The 21,298-nt window shown below is 38.2% G+C and overlaps 1 protein-coding gene across 2 annotated transcripts in view; it reads right to left on the reverse strand.

The window, feature by feature from the left end:
- The window catches only part of LOC129764654 (trehalase), a 122,290-nt gene extending 102,441 nt beyond the window's left edge, over positions 1-19,849 (reverse strand). For both annotated transcript variants that reach the window (XM_055763949.1, XM_055763947.1), the window contains exon 1: positions 19,331-19,849. In XM_055763949.1, the coding sequence (XP_055619924.1) occupies positions 19,331-19,344 (14 nt within the window). In that variant the 5' untranslated portion in view covers positions 19,345-19,849. The remainder of the gene's footprint in view (positions 1-19,330) is intronic.
- Between the last annotated feature and the right edge of the window lie 1,449 nt (positions 19,850-21,298).

The raw sequence follows: 21,298 nt of genomic DNA on the forward strand, positions 1-21,298 counted from the left end.
GATGCTTTGGGGAAGTTGTCTTCGGCTGAGCTTGAGCTCTGAATCGCGAGATACCCTGCGGTTTATCTGAGGACTACAATGTTCTTCGACCATTTTGCCTTGAACTGTCCGACGTCGCGGAAGCATTGTGCTTTTTGTTCGCGATCGTAATTTGTAAGATTTTCTTTGTATAACGTGGAGTTTTCGTGACTATAATTTGGATTGTTTCAGTGTTAGCATTGTTCCTAGATTCCATAGAACCGCGTAATTATTCAAGCGTGAAACAAAGCGACTAGAGGTACATACATTGTGTAATGTAGGGACTTATTCTAAATGTGAATTAATTATTCAGAACAGGGAAATACGTCATTGGCAAAAACCTGGTGAGCCAATCACGCCAAGCAAAGGCAGCGTCGTCACCATTGCGCCTTCCGAGGATCCGCTGAGCGATACCCCGCACTCCCCAGGTACCCTGTATTGTATAGTTTTGTCCATGTGCACATTTGATGTCCCTTAGATTTAAGCAAGAGTAAATGTACAAATAAATTGTATAAATGTGAATCTGTAGTCCACTCAGGAAGTTTTTCGTCATGTTGTTAAGTTATGAGTAAAACTCATATGTGATCCTGTAATCGTTCATTTTATGTTTCATTAAGGTTTCACGTTATCCGTGTTTCGAGATTATTATTTGGATTTCGTTGTTGTTTTGGAGCCTTTGTTTCCCAGATGGTTGAGCCAGTCTGGTGATTTGTTCGCTGAATACTTCCGGTGATGAGATTGTAATTGCTGGTTGTAATTGGTACAGCTCGATCGTCCCCCGATCCTGATAAAAGGATACAATTTAGGCCGTCAGGCCTCTAGCTGGGCAACTGACGCGGCGATTGGTCCTCGAAAAAGGTGGCGCTTAAGCCAATCGCTTAAGAGAGGTCGGGTGGGAAAGCTGAGCTGTTAGCCTTCTTCGAGCGGGCCGTAGGTTCCGGGTTGTCTTTTGAAACCCGGTCCGCTACAAAACATATACATGGAGGGGAGATATCGGGACGAAAATATTTACGCTAGGGTATTAGTAATGAATCTCTGCTGAGGCAAATATTCAGTATTTTTCCAAGCAGTTAACAGTGTTTGTTTCTGTCATCAATGCATTGAACTGACACTATGGTGAAGCAGGTGTTAATGTTGTACCCCAAAAAATTATTTGGAGGATATCAAGTTATTCAATAAGTTTTATTAAGTTAATAATTTATTTGGGCTCGCGTGCCAGTCGCAAAACTGCTTTTAACTAGGATTGTATTCGCGCTAATCTTGATCATATTGAAGCAGTGCTACTCTTTTCGCGGTTGTTGAGATTAACAGATAGAATTTATTACGTTTATTTAGTCGCCAAGAAAGTAAATGTCGTTCTGGAATTTTGTATGTAATTTGGTTTCGCTTGCCAGTAGCAAAACTTTATCCACTCAGGATGACAGCTGCGCTTATCTCGAGCATGTATTGTTCTGCGAGCACCAGAATGAATCATCAAACAATTCTCGTCAAATGATTCTACAATTAAAAAAAACATTTCAGGGCGACCAAACTGGTAGAATGGTTATTTCAAAATTTTCGTAGCATTATAAAATATTATCTGCAGTTATAAACAAGCGCCTTGAATTAAACCACAACGTAGATCTACGTCAACAATGCGGTTGAGTCTTGAACACAACCTATCATATTTTTTCTCTTATTTTTTTCATTGCAATACAAAAATTTTCCTAAATGTCATTCGAATCGATGAAATAACAGTTTAGCTAATCATTTTGAAATTACAAGCAATTTATTTACCTCATCGGTATGGAGAATTTTTGTATTCAAAAAAAAAAGTATTGCCATTTCCATCTCAACTATTTCTGCCATTCCAATCTGGTATGGTTTTTAGTGTCAAGATGCACATTTTACAAGAGCCGAAGCTGAGAAACTTTGTCCTCTTATGGTAAGAATTTCAACATCTCTCGTCGTCGATTACTTTCTCTGGGGGTACGTGAAGGACCGTTACTATGTTAATGAGCCACAAAATTTGGAGAAACTTGAAAAAGAAATAACTCGGTTTTTCAACAGCATCGAAGTAGTAATGTTAGAGATGTGCATGAAGAATTTTGTTCGCCGTTTAAAACGCGTTATCGAAAAAAGAGGTGGTCACATCGAAAATGTCCCCAAATAAGCTTTATTTTCGTTTTTTTTTAATAAATATCGGTTCACTTTTGTAGAAGTTTTTTTTTTATTAATTCGTTTATTTTTACAGGCTCAGTTACTTAAGTTTAAAGGAGCCGAATTCTTAAATATAATTTTAAAACTATATATATAAACAATTTTCTTACATCTATGGTTAGTAAGGTGGAAAACCGATTACTCGCGGTGTACTCGAGTTTAGAAGGGTGACATATTTTTAGGAGAAGGATGGGGTATAAGGAAACTGTAACAATGTTGATGAACACTCAATTCTTAAATCTGTTCGTATATCTATAGTGTTTTTACATTTCAACTTATTCTACTATTTATAGCAAGGGGACGAATTACCCGCAAAGGAAGGAAAGGAGGGTATAAGGACATTGGGACAATCACACACGAAGATCAATAGCTTTAAGGAAAACATATATATGGGACATGTAATCAAGGTCTAACCGAGCCAACACATCTCTCACCGGCACATTGGGCTGTCTTCCTCGGGCCCGAAGGGAGTTTTCTAAATTCGATCTGGCGACCAGAAACACCTCGCACGACCAAACAACGTGCTCGATGTCGCGATAACCTTGGCCACAAACACAGAGATTGCTGCTGGCAAGATTGAAACGAAAGAGTAGTGCATCTAAAGAACAGTGATTGGACATGAGTCGGGAGAAGGTGCGAATAAAGTCCCGACTCAATTCCAGACTTTTGAACCACGGATTGAGGCTAACCTTAGGGATAATCGAGTGAAACCAACGGCCCAATTCATCTTCATTCCACTTGCGTTGCCAGTTAGCGATGGTATTTTTGCGGACTAAAGAATAAAATTCATTGAAGGCGATTTGACGCTGATAAATATCGCCTTCAATTGCACCTACCTTTGCTAATGAGTCAGCCCTCTCATTACCCGGAATTGAGCAATGAGAAGGGACCCAGACGAAGGTAATGACATAACAGCGTCTGGATAAAGCACTCAAAATTTTTCGTATTCTCTCAAGGAAGTACGGTGAGTGCTTTTCCGGCCTCACTGAACGGATAGCTTCGACAGAGCTAAGACTATCCGTTACAATGTAATAGTGTTCAACAGGTCGTGAGGCGACGCTGTCCAGCGCCCAATGAATTGCTGCCAATTCAGCAATATACACTGAGCAAGGATTCTGAAGACTGTGTGAGGTGCTAAAAAATTCGTTGAACACTCCAAATCCTGTGGACTCATTTATAGTGGACCCATCAGTAAAGTACATATTATCACAATTGATACCCCTATATTTTTCATCGAAGATCGTTGGAGCGATCCTCGATCGTTGGTAATCTGAATATCCATGGATATCTTGCTTCATGGACAGATCAAAATGCACAGAGGAATTGATGTAGTCAGGGAAACAAACATGGTTGGGGATATACGTTTTGTAGAAGTTATTAAAATTTGTTGCGTGAGCGTTTAATCTGAAAGACCCTGTACTTTTCATCCTACTTCTGATCCAAATCACACAAGTCTTTGAAATGCTACGCACAGACGTTCAGTCGAACCTGTCGCTGTTGAATCTCTTTGAAATATCGCACACTAAAGCGATGAGATAAGTAGGTTAATAGCAGTTTCAATCACAGTTTCGAATCATTCATTCGCTTCGTTTGAGAAAATTAATCGCAATCATTCACAATTAGTTTCGATTCAGCTTGTATAACACAAATCTATTTTAAGAACATAGATTGATGGAGTATTTATTGGCGTTTAAATTTGCATTTCTGTATGCATCTGATAAAAACAAGCAAACATTGATTTCCACCAGCCCAATGAAACAGATACGTATTCACTTTGTGAACAAATATTCGTGCTACATATCAAACTCGATATCATCACATGAATGAATACAACCTTCACTCGCAGCGTGTCAAATTCGGATAGAGGTCATATACATTGAGAACAAAAATGCTGTTTTTTTTTATTTAAATCGTTTATTTTTACAGGCTCAGTTACATAGGTTTAAAGGAGCCGAACTCCTTACTGTCAAAAATGCTGTTCTAGGCAAAACAAACCAGTAAAATAGAGCGGCGCGACAGCGCCAAACTAATCGCGTCAGAAAATACGTCAATTTTCTTTGTGTATCCAACTGCCCGAAAAAAAATCACATTTAACCACCACAATTACTCGCCATCAGCTCATTTCGATTGAGACGTCGGCAAGGCGCGTAGATAAATAAATGATTCAACACAACCGCCATCCCCCCGCATTCCAACCCACAGCTGTCTTTGACTTTCGCTGTTCGCCAACTAAACCACGATACCACTTCACCACGTGCGACTGCTCAAATGAGATTTGAACATGTTTACCTCACCAGGAACAAATTGCCGCCAACATTGGTATCTGTGTATTGCTTGTTTTCCGATAAAGTTTAACGCGCTGCTCGCTTGAGGTGAGGTGGTCTAAACATTTTGGTTGCATTATAAGTGGAACTTTCACGACGTCGGTCGCGGAGAGGTTTCTAATGGAATCGATGACAGTGTTGCCATTTGAATGGATGAGTGGCCTCTTTCTATATCAGAGTGTCGACTCTACGACAAAAAATGATCCCTGATATTCTCTGATTTTTCAGTAATTTTACAGAGGATTTCCAGATGTAGAGTAACAATCAATTTTTTCTACTAATTCTGTAGTTGTAGTCCATGAAACATTTGGTCGGTGTTAAGTCAGACCGGACCATGTGACATATTTATGATTTCGAGAAAAACGAACTTGAAGTTCAATGCTCTGCAATTTTCAAACCATTTAATATTTTCGTTCAATATTGTTTTCAGAAATATTAGCTACTCTCTGGCAATACATTGACGTATGATAATTGTAAAAAACATCGCGTCAAAAAAGGCAGTTATTTGGCTCCCTATACGTACATAGTTCACTCTGACTGAATCAAATGAAGCATTTTTTAGATTCGTATACTTCCCATTTTCAATCATATTAGGCAGTATTACTTAATAGAATCGTCAAATTCAAATTCATTGCCATCACTAGAGTTTAAACCTCACTCTGAAATAGCACATTTTGCGATCATTTACACCGAAGACCAGCATTTTTCACTGATCCGTTCAGTCAGAGTGGACCAAGTTTATTTTTAATAAGCTCAGAATGTGCACATTTCACACTAACGGGTTCAAGCACATTTCAACAAGGTACTTATTAGCTTCAAGAAAAAAAATTGTTGGATTGAATTCGGCGCCTGAAAATGGTTTAAATTCAATATACAAATTATTGAAACATGGTCCACTCTGTCTGCACATGATATAGAGCAACCATGATAAATGGTACATGGTCCGCTCTGACTGCATACTATGAGGGGTTTTCGTTGATCAATCATAACAATTTCGCTCTAATATTCCTGCTGTACCAAGCAGTATCGTAAAATATAAGAAATATGATTTATCAACTTTAATTCATTTTAGACAAGAGCATCTTTCTTCCGGCTTTCCTCGTTTCCAAGATAAACAGAAAGAGAATTTCGAACTAATTGAATAAGCATGTTCGAAACTTTGTAATGATGCTATCCCTCCAATGTGAAACACATCATCATAAATTATTCGGATAGAATAACCGATTCCTCACGCATGTTTTCAGAAACATTCGGTGTTAATGGAAAAGCCCTTAATCTATACGAGAACAGTAGATATAATCAATATCCATTAATATATTCAGAAGCTTTAAAGATCATTCTCAAGCCAAGTTTCGATTCAAATCGTATAATTGTACAACTAATGACGACAATGTACGTGATATTTTACGGAGAAAAACTGTATGTGAATGATTTGCAATAAGCAAAGTGTAATATGGTTGCTGCATTTGTTGTGTTCCACAAGAAATCTCAATGTATGTGTTATTCGGAGAATAATCCATGAACAACAACAGGCGGACTATGTATTTACACCTGACGACGAGGGTCATTTGGAAGAAAAATGAATAGAATTTGTTTTCTACGGGAAACGCATGCTAAAGGATCAGTTGGCAAAATGCGTAGGTGGAACCTTCCTCCCAATAGAAGAATGGAAACTTATTTCTATTGTTTTTAGGTTATGTGAAAAAGAGAGAAGGATAGCGATTGGCAAATAAATGTATTTTAGTTGCACTACGAATGTTGCTTTCATGTTGATGCACGGAAATACGGAGCAATGTTGTATTGTGGAAGTGAAACTTGAGTGGAAGTGGGATTTTTACAAGGATTGAGGCGTGGAGACATACCTGACGCAACGCAAGTGATTAAAAAGTGAAGTAGAAGAAAAATAGTGTCTTTTTCTGATGGGACTGATAAATCGAAACAGATAGATATACGGCTGGTGGAATTAAGCAGGATTTAATATTACAGAGTCATGGCTAGGAAACGTAGTGAGAAAAGAAAAAGAATTTGAATTCTTATGTATGAGGGCCCAAAATAAAAACCAAGGATAGGGGCCCGGTATAACATTAATCTTGTTGTGTGAGGGCTTAGAACGATGACCATGGCTAGGAGAGCCAGTGTAATTTAAAGATAAAGGTGTGCGAGGGCCTAAAATTATTAAATTAAATGGCTCGGATGCTAACATGATTAAAGTTTCTGAGGCTAGGGAGCGAGAAACGTGAAGTTGGAAGAATATGAATACAAAAAACAGAAAATGGTATCTCAAAGCTTTTAGCAAAGGGTCCTGAAGCTCGCTCACGAGGGTCATCATGGAAGAACACTCACGTGCGAATGTCTGGTGGCTGAAGATGGACTCGTAGGTGGAACAATATGTAAAAACATTTCGTGAATGTTCGTTGGTTTCGGCACCAAATCCTCCCGAACCAATGATGAGGTGGGAGCTTCCGGTTCGTCCATGGTACAATTAGCAATCGAATTTCTGTGACCTCTTCCTGAGGGCGAACATGCGTCGACTACCTTGATGTGTTCGAAATGAATGGTATTTGTAGTGCTTCACTATCAAAGAATTGTGGATTAATTTTTACGTTACGGCAGTCTAGAATCACTTCGAGCAGACAACGATCCGCAGCTATCATCTGAGGAATTCCGTGCATTTTGTGAGAAATACGGAATTCTTTTGGAAAGCACCACAAAGGAATGGCGAAACTGCAAAACCGATCCATAATGAAGCGACTAAGGATAGCACAGGAACTCGGTCAGGAAGAAACGTCGACAGTATTCGCTAATGTTTCATGTGCACAAACATTACACACCATCAGCTGCAAACACATTCCTAGCTGTATTTGACAATGTGGAAGATAGGTCAGAGCCTCATCTATCGGATTCTATAGAGAGAAATCAGTCAAATCACTTACACCCCTTTCATCCTAAGCCCCTCAATTGAGAAAAAAAACGACGTAACAATCCGCTCATGTGTCTCTGAAAAAGTATACGAACGAAATGCTGCGCATTTCAATATGTTACCGAAAGATGCAGCTGATCCAGACGAACTGGAAGCAAAATCAAGTGAGATAGAACAAATACCAGTGCTGGAGTCAAGCATAAACCAGTAACCGATGAATGTGAAAGAGTCGGCGACAGATTGAAGCGAAGAGAGTAATGTAACAAGAAGGTCGAAACAAAAGCGATTTGAGCCAAGTCGCCCAAGAGCTTCACTTCATCTTCTTCTTCTTCTTCTTCTTCTTCTTCTTCTTCTTCTTCTTCTTCTTCTTCTTCTTCTTCTTCTTCTTCTTCTTCTTCTTCTTCTTCTTCTTCTTCTTCTTCTTCTTCTTCTTCTTCTTCTTCTTCTTCAATGGCACTAACGTTCCTAGAGGAACTTCGCCGTCTCAGCGTAGTATTACTTGCGTCATTTTTTATTAGTACTTAGTTGAGATTTCTATGCCAAATAACACGCCTTGAATGCATTCTGAATGGCAAGCTCTAGAACACGCGTGATCACAGTGCAAGTCGGAGGAAATTTCTTTGACGAAAAATTCCCCCGACCAGAACGGGAATCGAACCCGAACACCCGGCATGTTAGTTATGACGCTAACCACTCGGCCACGGGAGCACACTTCATATTGTGGTTGATTCTACTGTTGAGTAATCATTTTCAAATCTTAAGAAGGGTGGGGGTGTAGGGTTCTATACCATGGCGGGGTATACCTTGTACATCAACAACCTTGACATTTGAAATTAATGTGTCTGATGACTCGGACAGCTCAGATTTGGGAGGAAGACATATGACAACTGTTGTGTCAGACAGAGTGTAAGGTTTGAGATTGACGTACCAATTCGAGGAGCAAACAGACAAAATCGATACCCTGCAGAACGAACGGATATCTTGGAGGAAGTGGGTGAGGTATTTACAAATTCCATACCTGAAGTGAGTATCTGAAAAACTATCGAAACACATTTCCAGAACTTGGAAGCAATATAAGATAAATAAGAGAGCTGGCTACAAACAACACCTCCGACAACCTGTGGGTGGTGACTGGAAGCAATCACATACACGGACATGACAACGTCGATGGAATTCCCTTCGAACTGAGACTCTATATAGGGGGGGGGGGGGGTCACTCTACGAAAAATGTAACGATTCATTGAGAGTTTTCAAACGCATATTACTCAAAATCGTTATTGCGACATATGTTGTGTTATATACTATTAGACAGGAAATTTATCCAGCAATGTTTTTGCTTAAAACATGAACAGTGAATATAGGAAAAAAAAAGTTAACAATTTCACGATTAAAATGGGTATGTTTTCTTTCGATTGCACTAACCCTCGCTTTCCTATCCGACGCAACGTGTAATCTTTTTGCCTAAATTCGGGCGTTAGCTCACAATGTGAGTTGATGCGTATAATGAATTATTCTCCATTTAGCGATAATAGGCATTTATTCTTCTTCTTCTTTTCCTTTGTTTACGGAGACGTCAAATCCAACGATTCATTCGTCTCCGTAGGCATTTATCAGTTATTCTATTGTATGTTGCCCAATCAATTCGTGCTAAATTCACGTTTTTATCGTGTAGATTTTGCCAGAGATGCCAACCTTCCTGATTTTTCAGGATTTCCCAGACTTTTTAGCACGCTTCCTTATATCCTGACAAACACTCAATTTAGCCTGATTTTTCTAAAATGATCCTGATTTTTCCTGATTTTTGTACTCTTTACATTATTTGTTACAAAAATATATTGGTTTTCATGCCAAAGTTTTCTGCCATGATAGTTCTCCGGTGTATATATCTTACATTAAGTTAAACTTTGTACTTAACTTTTTTTATCTCTACCCTCAATTGTTTTGGGTTTCCCAAAACAGTGTTAAAACATTTTATTAAACCATTTCATTGTCTGGCGAATTTATGAAGTTACAACGAGATTAAGTTTGAGGAACGACATTGGTTTATTGAAGATAATGTGTAGATGTATCCCAAGAGTTATGATTGTAGGAATACGTTTCAGAGTGTAAAATTACTCAAGAGAAAATTTTTGAATCCACAGTCAATATAAAAGATTTTATATGTAATTTGTTCGTCTGATTCAAAGTAGAATAAACTTTAATGATGGGACTATGGTAAATATATCTATAACCGTACTCAATATCATGAAAATTAGGAAAAATTTAACAAGTTTTCCACTGCTGATATGTTTTCCTCATTTGTTGAGTAAAGATTTATTCCAAAGCATGGATGATGAATTTAGTGAAAGTTTGAATATTGACTTCTCTACAATTTACTGTAGTGATGCTGTAGTTTTTTCGGAAAAAATATAATCGATCAAAAAGTCAGGCGAAACACTAGCATTTCCGCTTATGCAAGGATTTATACCATGCTTATTAATTCTTTTGCATATCCGGTCTTTGCACAAAAGGAAGATATATTCTTTTTCCGGTGGGATTTGGAATGGATTCTGTATTATGAGCTACTACGAAGCAACCTGTTTCTCACATGGTTCGCAGCAGTTTTCGACGAGGAAGCAAACATGTTCTGGGGGGATAGAATATTTAAGCTGTGTGAAAGATTGTGAAACAGAACTATGGATATAAAATTAAATTATAATGATTTGATTGAAAATGATGTTTTTGTTTCCCCAAAAATCGACATTAACATTTCGGAAAATCCAATATGAGCTATCCTGATTTATCCTAATTTTTTTTTCATTCTTCCTGATTTTTTAAAATTATAGATAGCAACCCTGGGTCTTGCTATTAACATTTTATGTAATTGTGGTCCAGAATATCATAATATCGAGCATGTTGTTTGGTTATGTAAAAAAATGCAATTAATAAATTTTACTGGCTGATGATTTAAAGGGTTAAAAGGGTATACTCAAGCATATCCGATTATGTTAGCTTGAGTAGTCATGATCTTAATATTGTGCTCCCCATATATGCTTTCCTAAAAAACCCGCTTCACTTCCTCGAATGCCCATTCACCTTTCCTTTTCCTATACATAAGCAGAACTTAGCACCCAATGAGATCAATTCACAACAGCAGCTACACGAACGTCCAAAGAGAGCACTCATGCCCATAGAATACTTAATATACATCACTGGGTTATAAAGCTATTACAAACAATGTCCCGGACAACGTGGCAACGAAGGAGAAAATATTATTTTTATCTATAACTAGCAAACACAACAAAATAAAGACGACCTAAATCGGACCATTCCTTCTTCGGATTTTGCGCTTAGGAACACATTTGGCCTTCCATTTTTGTTTATATGGATATACTAGCTGACCCGGAAGTGCACCCGTGGCCGAGTGGTTAGCGTCTCACATTATCATGCCGGGTGTTCGGGTTCGATTCCCGTTCTGGCCGGGGGATTTTTCGTCAAAGAAATTTCCTTCGACTTGCACTGTGGTCATGCGTATTCAAGAGCTTGCCCCTCGGAATACATTCAAGGCGTGTTATTTGGCTTAAGAAATCTCGACCAAGTATTAATAAATGACGCTAGTTAATGCATACGTTGAGACGGCAAAAGTTCCACAAGGGAACGTTAACGCCATTCAAGAAGAAGAAGCTGACCCGGCAAACTTCGTCTCACCCAAAATTTATTTTTCGTTACCACATCCACGTTTTCTTATTAAGCCCACGTTTCTGGGTCCAATCGCATAACTGTTCATTGATTGATCTTCCAATCTACCCTTATAAATTACCTTTTACTGTAAAATTCCTAGTACTTCTAGCAAAACTCGTCATTATAAAATAAAATTATTTTCAGACACGATTCTCGTTCAAGATTTTTCAACCACTTGCAAATAATATATTTCTTCGTTACAAACTCGAGAAATTTGGCTCAATTTGCTTGATTATTTCTCGCGTTATGTAGAAGTTTGTGTTTCATTTGTATGGCAGCCTCCCCTTAGAGAGAGGGAAGGAGTATCTATTCACCATAAGAACATTTATTGCACCTTGAAGCCTTCACATGTCAAATTTAGTTTCGTTTGCTTGATTAATTCCCGAGTAATGCAGGAATTTGTGTTTCATTTGTATGGCAGCCCCCCTTAGGGAAGGGAGCGGAGTGTCTGACCACCATAGAACCATTTACTGTATTCTAAAACCTCCACATGCCAAATTTGGTTTCGTTTGCTTGATTGATTCCCGAGTAATGCAGAAATTTGTGTTTCATTTGTATGACAGCCCCCCGTTTGAGTGGGGGAGGAGTGTCTAACCATCATAGAAACATTTATTGCACTCTAAAACTTTCACATGCCAACTTTGGTTTCGTTTGCTTGATTAATTTCCGAGTAATGCAGAAATATGTGTTTCATTTGTATGGTAGCCCCTCCTTTGAGTAGGGGGAGGAGTATCTTTTTTTTTAAATCATTTATTTTCAATTGGCTCAGCAGCGTTAAGCATCAATGAGCCGTGTTTGTGAATAGGGAAAAGCCCTTGTGAGTAGAACTATGCAAATGTTCTTTCTCAAAAAAGCATAAAAACCCTATAGTTTTTTCAAGAAATGATACAATATAAATAATTATATAACAATACATAATAAAATAATATTTGAGGCTTCTTCTTGAGGATTTTTTGATAGAGATAACCACCTCCTTGAAGATTGCGTGCGAATGCTTGAATCTGAATGTGTTTAAGTTCTGAGGGAAATAGTTGGAGAAAAATGAAAACATTAAAACCATAGATTATTGGTAAATAATAGAATTATTAATAACAAAAAACAAAAAAAGTTGGAGATGTAAACGATAATTAAAAATAACAGAAAAAATGCACACATACTCATGCTTGAAAGTGTATGGACTTGAGGAAATAATATATCAACGAAATAGCATCGAGATTGTGTGTAACCAGAACGTCGCGGATCGAAACATAGGGTGTCATTCCCTTTTCGCGGAAATTTTCTATTAAAGATAACCTGTTATTTTGAAAATCAGAGCAATACCACACAATGTGATCAATATCGTGATAACCTATACCGCAAACACATAAGTTACTATCACTAATATTAATTCGGAAAAGATGTGCATTCGAGGAATAATGATTAGACATTAGTCTGCACACTACCCGTATGAAATCACGAGAATAATTATATCCTTTGAACCATGATTTGAGGGAAACTTTAGGAATGATAGAATACAGCCACCGACTTTTATCACTTCCATTCCAACTTGTCTGCCAAGAGTCAAGTGCACGTTCACGAGGAATATTGAGATATTCATCAAAAGTAATGTGCCTACGAAATAAGACTCCTTCCATTGCGCCCTTTTTAGCTAGAAAATCTGTTTTTTCATTTCCTGGTATCGAACAATGAGAGGGAATCCATACAAAAGTGATATTAAATGATCTACTCATCAAAACACTTAAAAGCTGTAGGATTCCAGACAAGAAATACGAAGAATATCTAGACCTTACCGAAATAAGTGCCTCTAAAGAGCTGAGACTATCAGAAAAGATGTAAAAATGTTCGGGTGACAAGGACTGAATATGTTGTAAAGCAGTGTATATCGCAGCCAATTCCGCAACAAACACCGAACAAGGTAAACTAAGCTTACGGAATGTGGAGAAGTCAATATTAAATACCCCAAAGCCTGTGGAACCATGAAGACTGGATCCATCAGTAAAAAAAGTTTTGGTTGAGTCCATATGTTTATATCTTGACAAGAATATTGCAGGCATAACTATTTGGCGGAGATCACCTGAAATACCACTAACATAAACTTTCATTGTCAAGTCAAAATTAATAGAAGGATTGAACAAAATTGAAGGAATGGATTGGAAACCAGATGAATCCGATGGGCTTTCCAGGGTCAGAAATTCATGATATAGTAACATTCGCTTAGATTGAGTACCTAAGGTTAGCATTTTTTCAAAGTTTGCTATCACTATCGGATTGAGTGTTTCACAACGAATCAAAAGACGGAATGATAACTCGAAAAAGCGCACAGAAAGAGGAAGGATGCCAGCTAAAATTTCTAGGCTCATTGTATGCGTTGACTGCATACATCCTAGAGCAATACGCAAACAGCGATATTTAATTCTCTCCAGTTGCAGAATATGAGTACGGGCAGCGGATCTGAAGCAAAAACTTCCATACTCCATAACAGATAGAACGGTTGTTTTATACAACCTAATTAAGTCGTCAGGATGGGCCCCCCACCAAGTCCCTGTTATGGATCGAAGAAAATTTATTCATTTCTGACATTTTTGTTTCAAGTAGCCTATGTGTTTACCCCATGCGCCTCTGGAGTCAAACACAACTCCTAAATACTTGAATGACAAAGAGAGCCTAATTGTTCTACCCAAAAGTTTAAGTTGCAGTTGAGCAGGATGGTGTTTTCTTGAAAACACAACCATCTCTGACTTTTCAGTAGAAAACTCAAAACCCAATTTACAAGCCCAATCAACCAAATTATCAAGAGAAATCTGCAAGGGATTATACAGATCAATACTGTCTTTGCCCATTACCGACACTACGCAATCATCTGTATATTGTCTCAAAGTACAATTACCTGATAAACAAACATCAATGTCATTTACATAAAAGTTGTAAAGGATTGGACTAAGACATGAGCTTTGAGGGAGACCCATGTAGCTAATTCGTAAAACTGACGAAGAACCATGGGAAAAACTCATATGTTTTTCACGCATAAGGTTAAACAGAAAACTATTTAATTTTAGAGGAAACCCATTTAGACGAAGTTTTTCAAAAAGAACCTCAATGGAAACTGAATCAAAGGCACCCTTGATGTCTAGGAACACTGATGCCATTTGTTGCTTTTTACTCAAGGCGATGTCAACCTCTGATGAAAGCAGAGCAAGACAATCATTAGTTCCTTTGCCTCTACGAAACCCGAACTGCGAAGATGAGAGAAGGTTGTTGGATTCTATCCAGCTGTTTAAGCGACTTAGAATCATTTTCTCTAATAATTTGCGAATGCAAGAAAGCATTGCTATTGGTCTATAAGAATTATAATCAGACGCAGGTTTACCAGGTTTCAGAATAGCTATAACTTTGATCTGTCGCCACTCATGTGGAACAACGTTCTGCTCAAGCAATATCATCAGATGTCTCCAGGAAGGGAGGTGGAGCGGGGGCTGAATCTGGGCATATCTTCTTGGCAAAGTCAAAAATCCACCTTTCAGAATATTCAATCTGTTCATTTGAATGAGAAGAATTTCTCATTTGTCTGGCAACTCTCCAAAGAGTGCTCAAAGAAGACTCTCGGGAAAGCCCATTCACAAAATTACGCCAATAACCTCTTTTTTTGGCTTTTATGAAGCTTTTGAATTTACGCTCCAGATAAATGTAATTGTCGTAACGTTCGCAGGAACCCGATTTATGCCAATCCTTGAACGCATTCGATTTTTCTTTATAAAAATCTGTGCAATCTTGATCCCACCACAGATTAGGAGGACGACTGCGAAACGAATTCCCAGGAAAACGTTTCGTCTGAGCATCAATAGCACTATCATGAATTAATCCAGCTAGAAAATTATACTCTTCTACCGGGGGTAACTCATGAACTAATGCCACTGATTCTGAAATAATTGAAGAATATCTCTTCCAATCAATGTTTCTAGATAAATCATGCTGAACATTCATAGTTCCTGACGATTCAGAATAATTCGAAATAGAAACGGTGATTGGCAAATGATCACTTCCATGTGGATCTTGGATAACCTTCCAATAACAATCTAATGATAAAGAGGAAGAACAAAGGGATAGATCTAAGCGACTTGCGCGGCCTGGTGATGGAGCAATTCTTGTTATATCACCTGTATTCAAAATTGTCATGTTGAATTCATCGCATAGATCATAAATAGAATTAGCTCTGCGATCGTCAAAAGACTCACCCCAGCCAATTCCATGTGAGTTGAAATCTCCTAAAATAAGATGAGGTTGCGGTAGAAGCTCAATTATATTCACAAGGTTTCGATAATTAAGCATTGTACTTGGAGGAATATAAATAGAAGCAATGCACAAATCTCTACCCTTGATACGTGCCTGACACGCAAGAATTTAAATTCCTGTGACTAAAGGCAAGGGAATCCTGTAAAATGGATAGCATTTTTTAATACCTATGAGAACTCCTCCATAGGAATCATCACGGTCTAAACGAATAATATTGAAATCATGGATGTTTAACACATTGTCCTAACGAAGCCATGTTTCAGATAAAGCAAACACATCACAATTCAAAAAATGGAGCATTTGCTTGAAAGAGTTTTTGATGTTTTGGTAGAAGACTTCTACAATTCCACTGTAAAATAGTAGATTTCTCTGACTCATTCTATAAATTAGGCATCGAAATTAATGAAGGAGAGGAGGGGCCACTTTGAAACCATTTGCTTAGCTAACTGACTGATAGTAGGGAGCCAAGCAGAAATGAGACATTTCATTGAATCTGAAATTACAAATATAAAAGATCCATCCAACAATCGAAGAAAAAGAAATACCTCCTGTAAATGATTGGGGTTCAGGAGCCGATTGAGAAGCGAATCTGAAATGACATGACAATTCAGGGAAATGAACGTCATAGTTAGAGGATCCCCAACCAGGAGGGTTATTGTTGGAAGGAGCAGAAAAATGAGAAGAAGCTTCTGGTTGATTAGAGGATAACCCTTTTTTTTTTAGCAGGCTTGGAGGAGGAAGTATTTTTTTCGTTTTCTAGCTCCTCTCGCGATTATTGGATCGAAAGTAGTATCCGATTCATCATCCTCTGATAACACAGAGAAACGATTTTCTGAAACCTCGGATACCTAAGGTGAAGCTGCCTTAAGAATATCAGCAAAGGTTCGCTTAGAACGATCCTTAAGTGATTGTTTAAGTTTAATAGAACGGGATTTGTATTTTGGACATTCCTTAACTGTGTGAGGAACACCTCCACAAAGAATGCATTTATCAGCATCCTTATTGCAAGTGCTTTCATCATGGTCGACTCCACATTTAGAACATTTAATTTTATTGCAACAGAAGGTTTTAGTGTGACCTAACTGTTTGCAATTAGTGCATGTCATAATTTTGGGAGTAAATAATCGAACTGGAAGACGAAGCTTATCAATGAGCACATAATTTGGAAGAGCTGTGCCCTCAAAGGAGATTCTGAAAGAACCAGATGGGAAATATTTCTTTTCGTTACCATCCATTAAAAATGAATTCAGGGATCTTACTTCCAAAATTTTCACATGAGGAAGTTTTACATCATGAAAAATACCCTCTGCATTTTCGAAATCTTTTAGTTGGAGAGATTTTTCCGAAACCACACCATCGATTTCAACAATGTGTGCCGGAATATACACTCGATATTCATCAGTGAACAAAGAATTATTAACAATCGCATTAGCGTCTTTGCAATCCGAGAGCACAACACGAAGTTTGTCTTTATTCACTTTTGTTATTTCCAAGACACTTGAGTACTTAGACTTCAAGTCTTTGCAAATTTGGGTCACCCTTAAAGGTTTCCCTTTGGGACGGAAGAATACCACCCAACGTGTTTTCGAAGATCCCGAAACGTTCTGGTATTGTCGAATTCGAGAAAGATTCTTGGAAGGAACATTCTCAATGATTGAATGCTGAAGAGAATTAATTGGATTTTGAACCGAGGTGAGTGAAACAGGATCATTTGTTGGATGTGTAGAATTTTTTATTGGGTTGGGTGTCGAATTTGACAGTAATTGATTCTTCTTTTTCTTTGAAGGACGAACTGCAGAAAAACAATCATGAGGAGTATCTACGATGGTCATATCAACATCGGAGGTTTCGTTCCCCTCCATTTAGAAAAATTTGTGAAACAAAACTGAGAGTAGAAAGAGCATAAAACGTCTAACACGCACAGAAGTTAAAATAATTATATATGTATTAAAATAAATAAATAATTAAATAAATAAAGAAACAGATAAATAGAATAAAACAAAACAAAAACTTAGCTGCTTTATATTTTCCAGTGGCAAGAAATCTTCAAAAATCCTGTTCCAAGGTTCAATACAGCTTCACACACCGAAAGTACTTGAAAATGCAAAAATCGAATATCTTCTTCGGGGAATTTCACTCGCTGAACAAATGGGTCCAGTAACTGCACTATTTCTTCCGGAAAAGGTTTTCAAAACGCTGAAATGTCTTAGAGAAAGAAAAATCACAAAGAAAATCTGAAATATTCGTTATGATGAAAATTATACGTCACCTTTATTCCACAGCTTGCTGATGTATGAGGAGTATCTTACTACCATAGAATCATTTATTGCACCCTAAAACGTTCACATGCCAACTTTGGTTTCGTTAGATTGATCAATTTCCGAGTAATGCAAAAATGTGTGTTCCATTTGTATGGTAGCCGCCCCTTTGAGGTAGGGGGAGGAGTGTCTAACCATCATAGAAACATTTATTGCACCCTAAAACCTTCCATTGCCAACTTTAGTTTCGTTTGCTCGATTAATTTCCGAGTAATGCAGAAATATGTGTTTCATTTGTATGGCAGCCCCCTCCTTAGATAGGGGAAAGGAGTCTCAAACTGTCACGAAAACCTTCCCCGGCCCCAAAAACCCCTACATACCAATTTTTATGTCAATCGGTTCAGTAGTTTCCGAGTCTATAAGAATCAGACAGACAGACATCACTCCATTTATATGTATATATAGATTTCTGTAGTCATAGATTTATTTGACTTATATTCATGGGGATCTTAGCTATTTGGACTTGTGTTTAAAAATGATACATGATGATTCTTTGTCTTCTTCTGCATAATTGAATGAACAGAAGAAAAGGATAGAATGGCTTTAATGGTATTTTTGGGTACATTGTTGAACAGAATGTGGATTCGGATTCTAGCACGTTATCTCATCTAACCCGTTTGAAGGATACAAGTTCATGAAGGAAACGGGTTTTTTTCAGGACATTTTATGAACCAAAAGAGAAAAAACAGATTTTGAATAATGAAAAAATTCAATTTAAATGCAATTACTACACACAATCATAGTTCTATGTCAAGATCCCGTCCGTGCCCCTAGGCCCAGACCCATCAACTTTTTTCAAGGTGTTCATTCGAAATAGCCATGCGCAGTGATTCAACAGATCTGGCAACCATAATTGTGTTTGGCTATGTTCATTCGTACGCCTCACCATGCGCAATCGAGCCGTACGCACGTATTCATTCATCGTGAGCAACATTCCATACGGGCTTAGAATTATGGCGATGAAAAACAAAAAAACAAGGAAGAAAACACTTACTTTTTCAAGTACGTACAAAAAATAAATTAGATACAGATTTATCTTTTCATCAAAATAAAATTCGCTTTGTTTGTGTTGTCGGCTACCCCCGAAAATGTTGCTAGTGGACACTAGCGCTAACTCATGGTGTATATATTTAGCCTTTAACTAATTTGACATTCACCGCACCGTTGGAGGTCACCGGCTGCGTAATCGGGAGGCCCGCGGGACTTGAAAATGATGAATAGAGAGTGTGGGCAGCAATTCTCGTGGTCTAGATCAAAGAACGTAAGAACGCTAAACAGAAACGTTCCGCGCGGCATATACCTACATATCGGTGTCATACGACGGTGGAAACGTGACTTAAACTGACGGTCTCGCCACTCGACTCGACGTGATTAGTTACCCTTCATACCAATTCACTTCTCGAGGGGTGATGTAACTGTTGCTTGTTTTTATTTGAATTTAGGGTGGAAACCTCTCTTTTCACAGTTTCTAATTAATGAGTGGTTCAATGGTTTGCGCGATGTTTCGGCGATGTTTACGATTGATAAAAGCCGGTTCCTACCTGTTGGGCAGCATTTTGCGAAGGACAGCGAACACTCGTCGCACCACAGTTGGTTGATTTCAGTGTACTCAAAACTGAATGAGACTTCACTTATTCAGAACAACGATATAACACCTGTTGCGTTATATAAACTTATTTTGTGTTCACTTATCTCACTAACCCAGCACTTTAAAAACTTTCAGTACCAAACTCAGTGAGATGAAATCCCGTATCCTAGGGCAGACATCCAAACGATGCAAGATGTGCGGCACAACTGCTTTTATATGTTTTCTCTTGTTTTCATCAAAGTCCACAAACACCGTACATCATCGGAACACATATGTATCTGGTAGGAGACTCCGTGACGTCCCTCATGAGCCTGTCTACTAGTAACCTTCTTTATCAACAACTACGCGTTCACATATACTAAAATTCACCCAGTTTTCCTATTTGATCACTGTTCAGATCAACGGTTTACACTAAACTGTGCTCGTAAAAACGACCACGTTAATTTCAGTGGCTTGTCTTCCTGCAATCGTATTATCGTCGCGATCGGCGACCCTCGCGATGTGTGACGTCAAATGTATCCAATATCTATATCATTAAGCTGATGCAATTATTGAGTTCATTTAAGTAAGTTGGTGGGCACGGATAAATTTTTAGCTGAACAAAATTTTCTTGTTTACGTCCATCCGCGCACATACACATGCTCACATTGGTTACAGCTGGTCGCTTGCGGGGTGAACACGATAAACTGCTAGTAAAGTTGACGACGGCGTGAGGCAGCAGCATTTAACATACCAAACACCGGCCATATGGTGTTAGTTTGGAGGCCAACCACTCGCACACTTTGATGGGTGCGGTACAAGCACGTGTGCAGTGGCAGTGATGTAGGTTCATCACCAACATTTCTGCAGAACCGGTTCTCAGCCAATCACAAGCCAGTAAAGCAGGGGCACGTTACTCGCAACAGTTGTTTATGCAGTTGGCGGAATGCAATATCTTCGGGCGCATCCGGTTCGACGGCTGTGGTGGTAAATGATTGATTCAAGACAAAGCAAACAAATCCCAAATGCAATCGGTATCGATGATCATTTGCCGTTGCTTGGTTCGTTGCCTTTGCTGGGAGTGGGAAACGGTATTGCTCACACCGAGAAAATTCATTTGAAAACGACGTGACTCGCGACTTTGTATGCGACTGGAAATCCCATACTTTTCAATTGACGAATTTACGCAAAGCTGAATCAGCTCATGCGACACGTACATTAGAGCTCAGAACTATAAAAGTGAGGTTGTTTGTTTATTTTACGCACTGAAAAGCACGATTCGGTCGTGATCATTTTTATTAATTTCTATTTATAATCATTTTAGCCATTAAATGTCATTTATGAATGGTAGGAAAATTATATTTTTGTCTATTTACAATGGTCTCAACACGCGATGTGACCAAAGTCATAGGTAATCTTCGAAATGTTTATGTTTGATAGTGAATATAGGTTATGAGTACTATCTTCCGGACATTTTTCAGTAGCTCAAACTGTGAATAATGACGATGCAATCGATATCATACCAAGCTGGTTCATACAACTGATTATGCAGGCGATACGATTATGCAGACCGATACGAGAAGGATCTGCGATATTTGAAGCTCAACAAATGCCACCCATCATTTACCTAGTCAATTAATGTAAATTATAATACTTGTACCGAATCATTCGTCATATGTTATGAATGAAACAATGTAAAATGATGATTTTCTAACCTTTTCAGCGTAGAAAGAATACTTGAATCCGGGATATTTGCAGAAAATTTCAGATTTTTCAAAACGAATCAAACCAATTCCAAACCAAATAAACAAAACATCATCATTTTGCACGCTGCGCCATCTGGTTGCAATTCTAACGTAAATTCGTCAATATCGTTTGTATTGCGTGAAGCTTCCCGTTTACTCGGATTTCATCGGAATGCAATATCCAGGACATCAAAGTT

The sequence above is a fragment of the Toxorhynchites rutilus genome, chromosome 2, assembly GCF_029784135.1.
Source record: "Toxorhynchites rutilus septentrionalis strain SRP chromosome 2, ASM2978413v1, whole genome shotgun sequence".
Taxonomy (NCBI): Eukaryota; Metazoa; Arthropoda; class Insecta; order Diptera; family Culicidae; genus Toxorhynchites; species Toxorhynchites rutilus.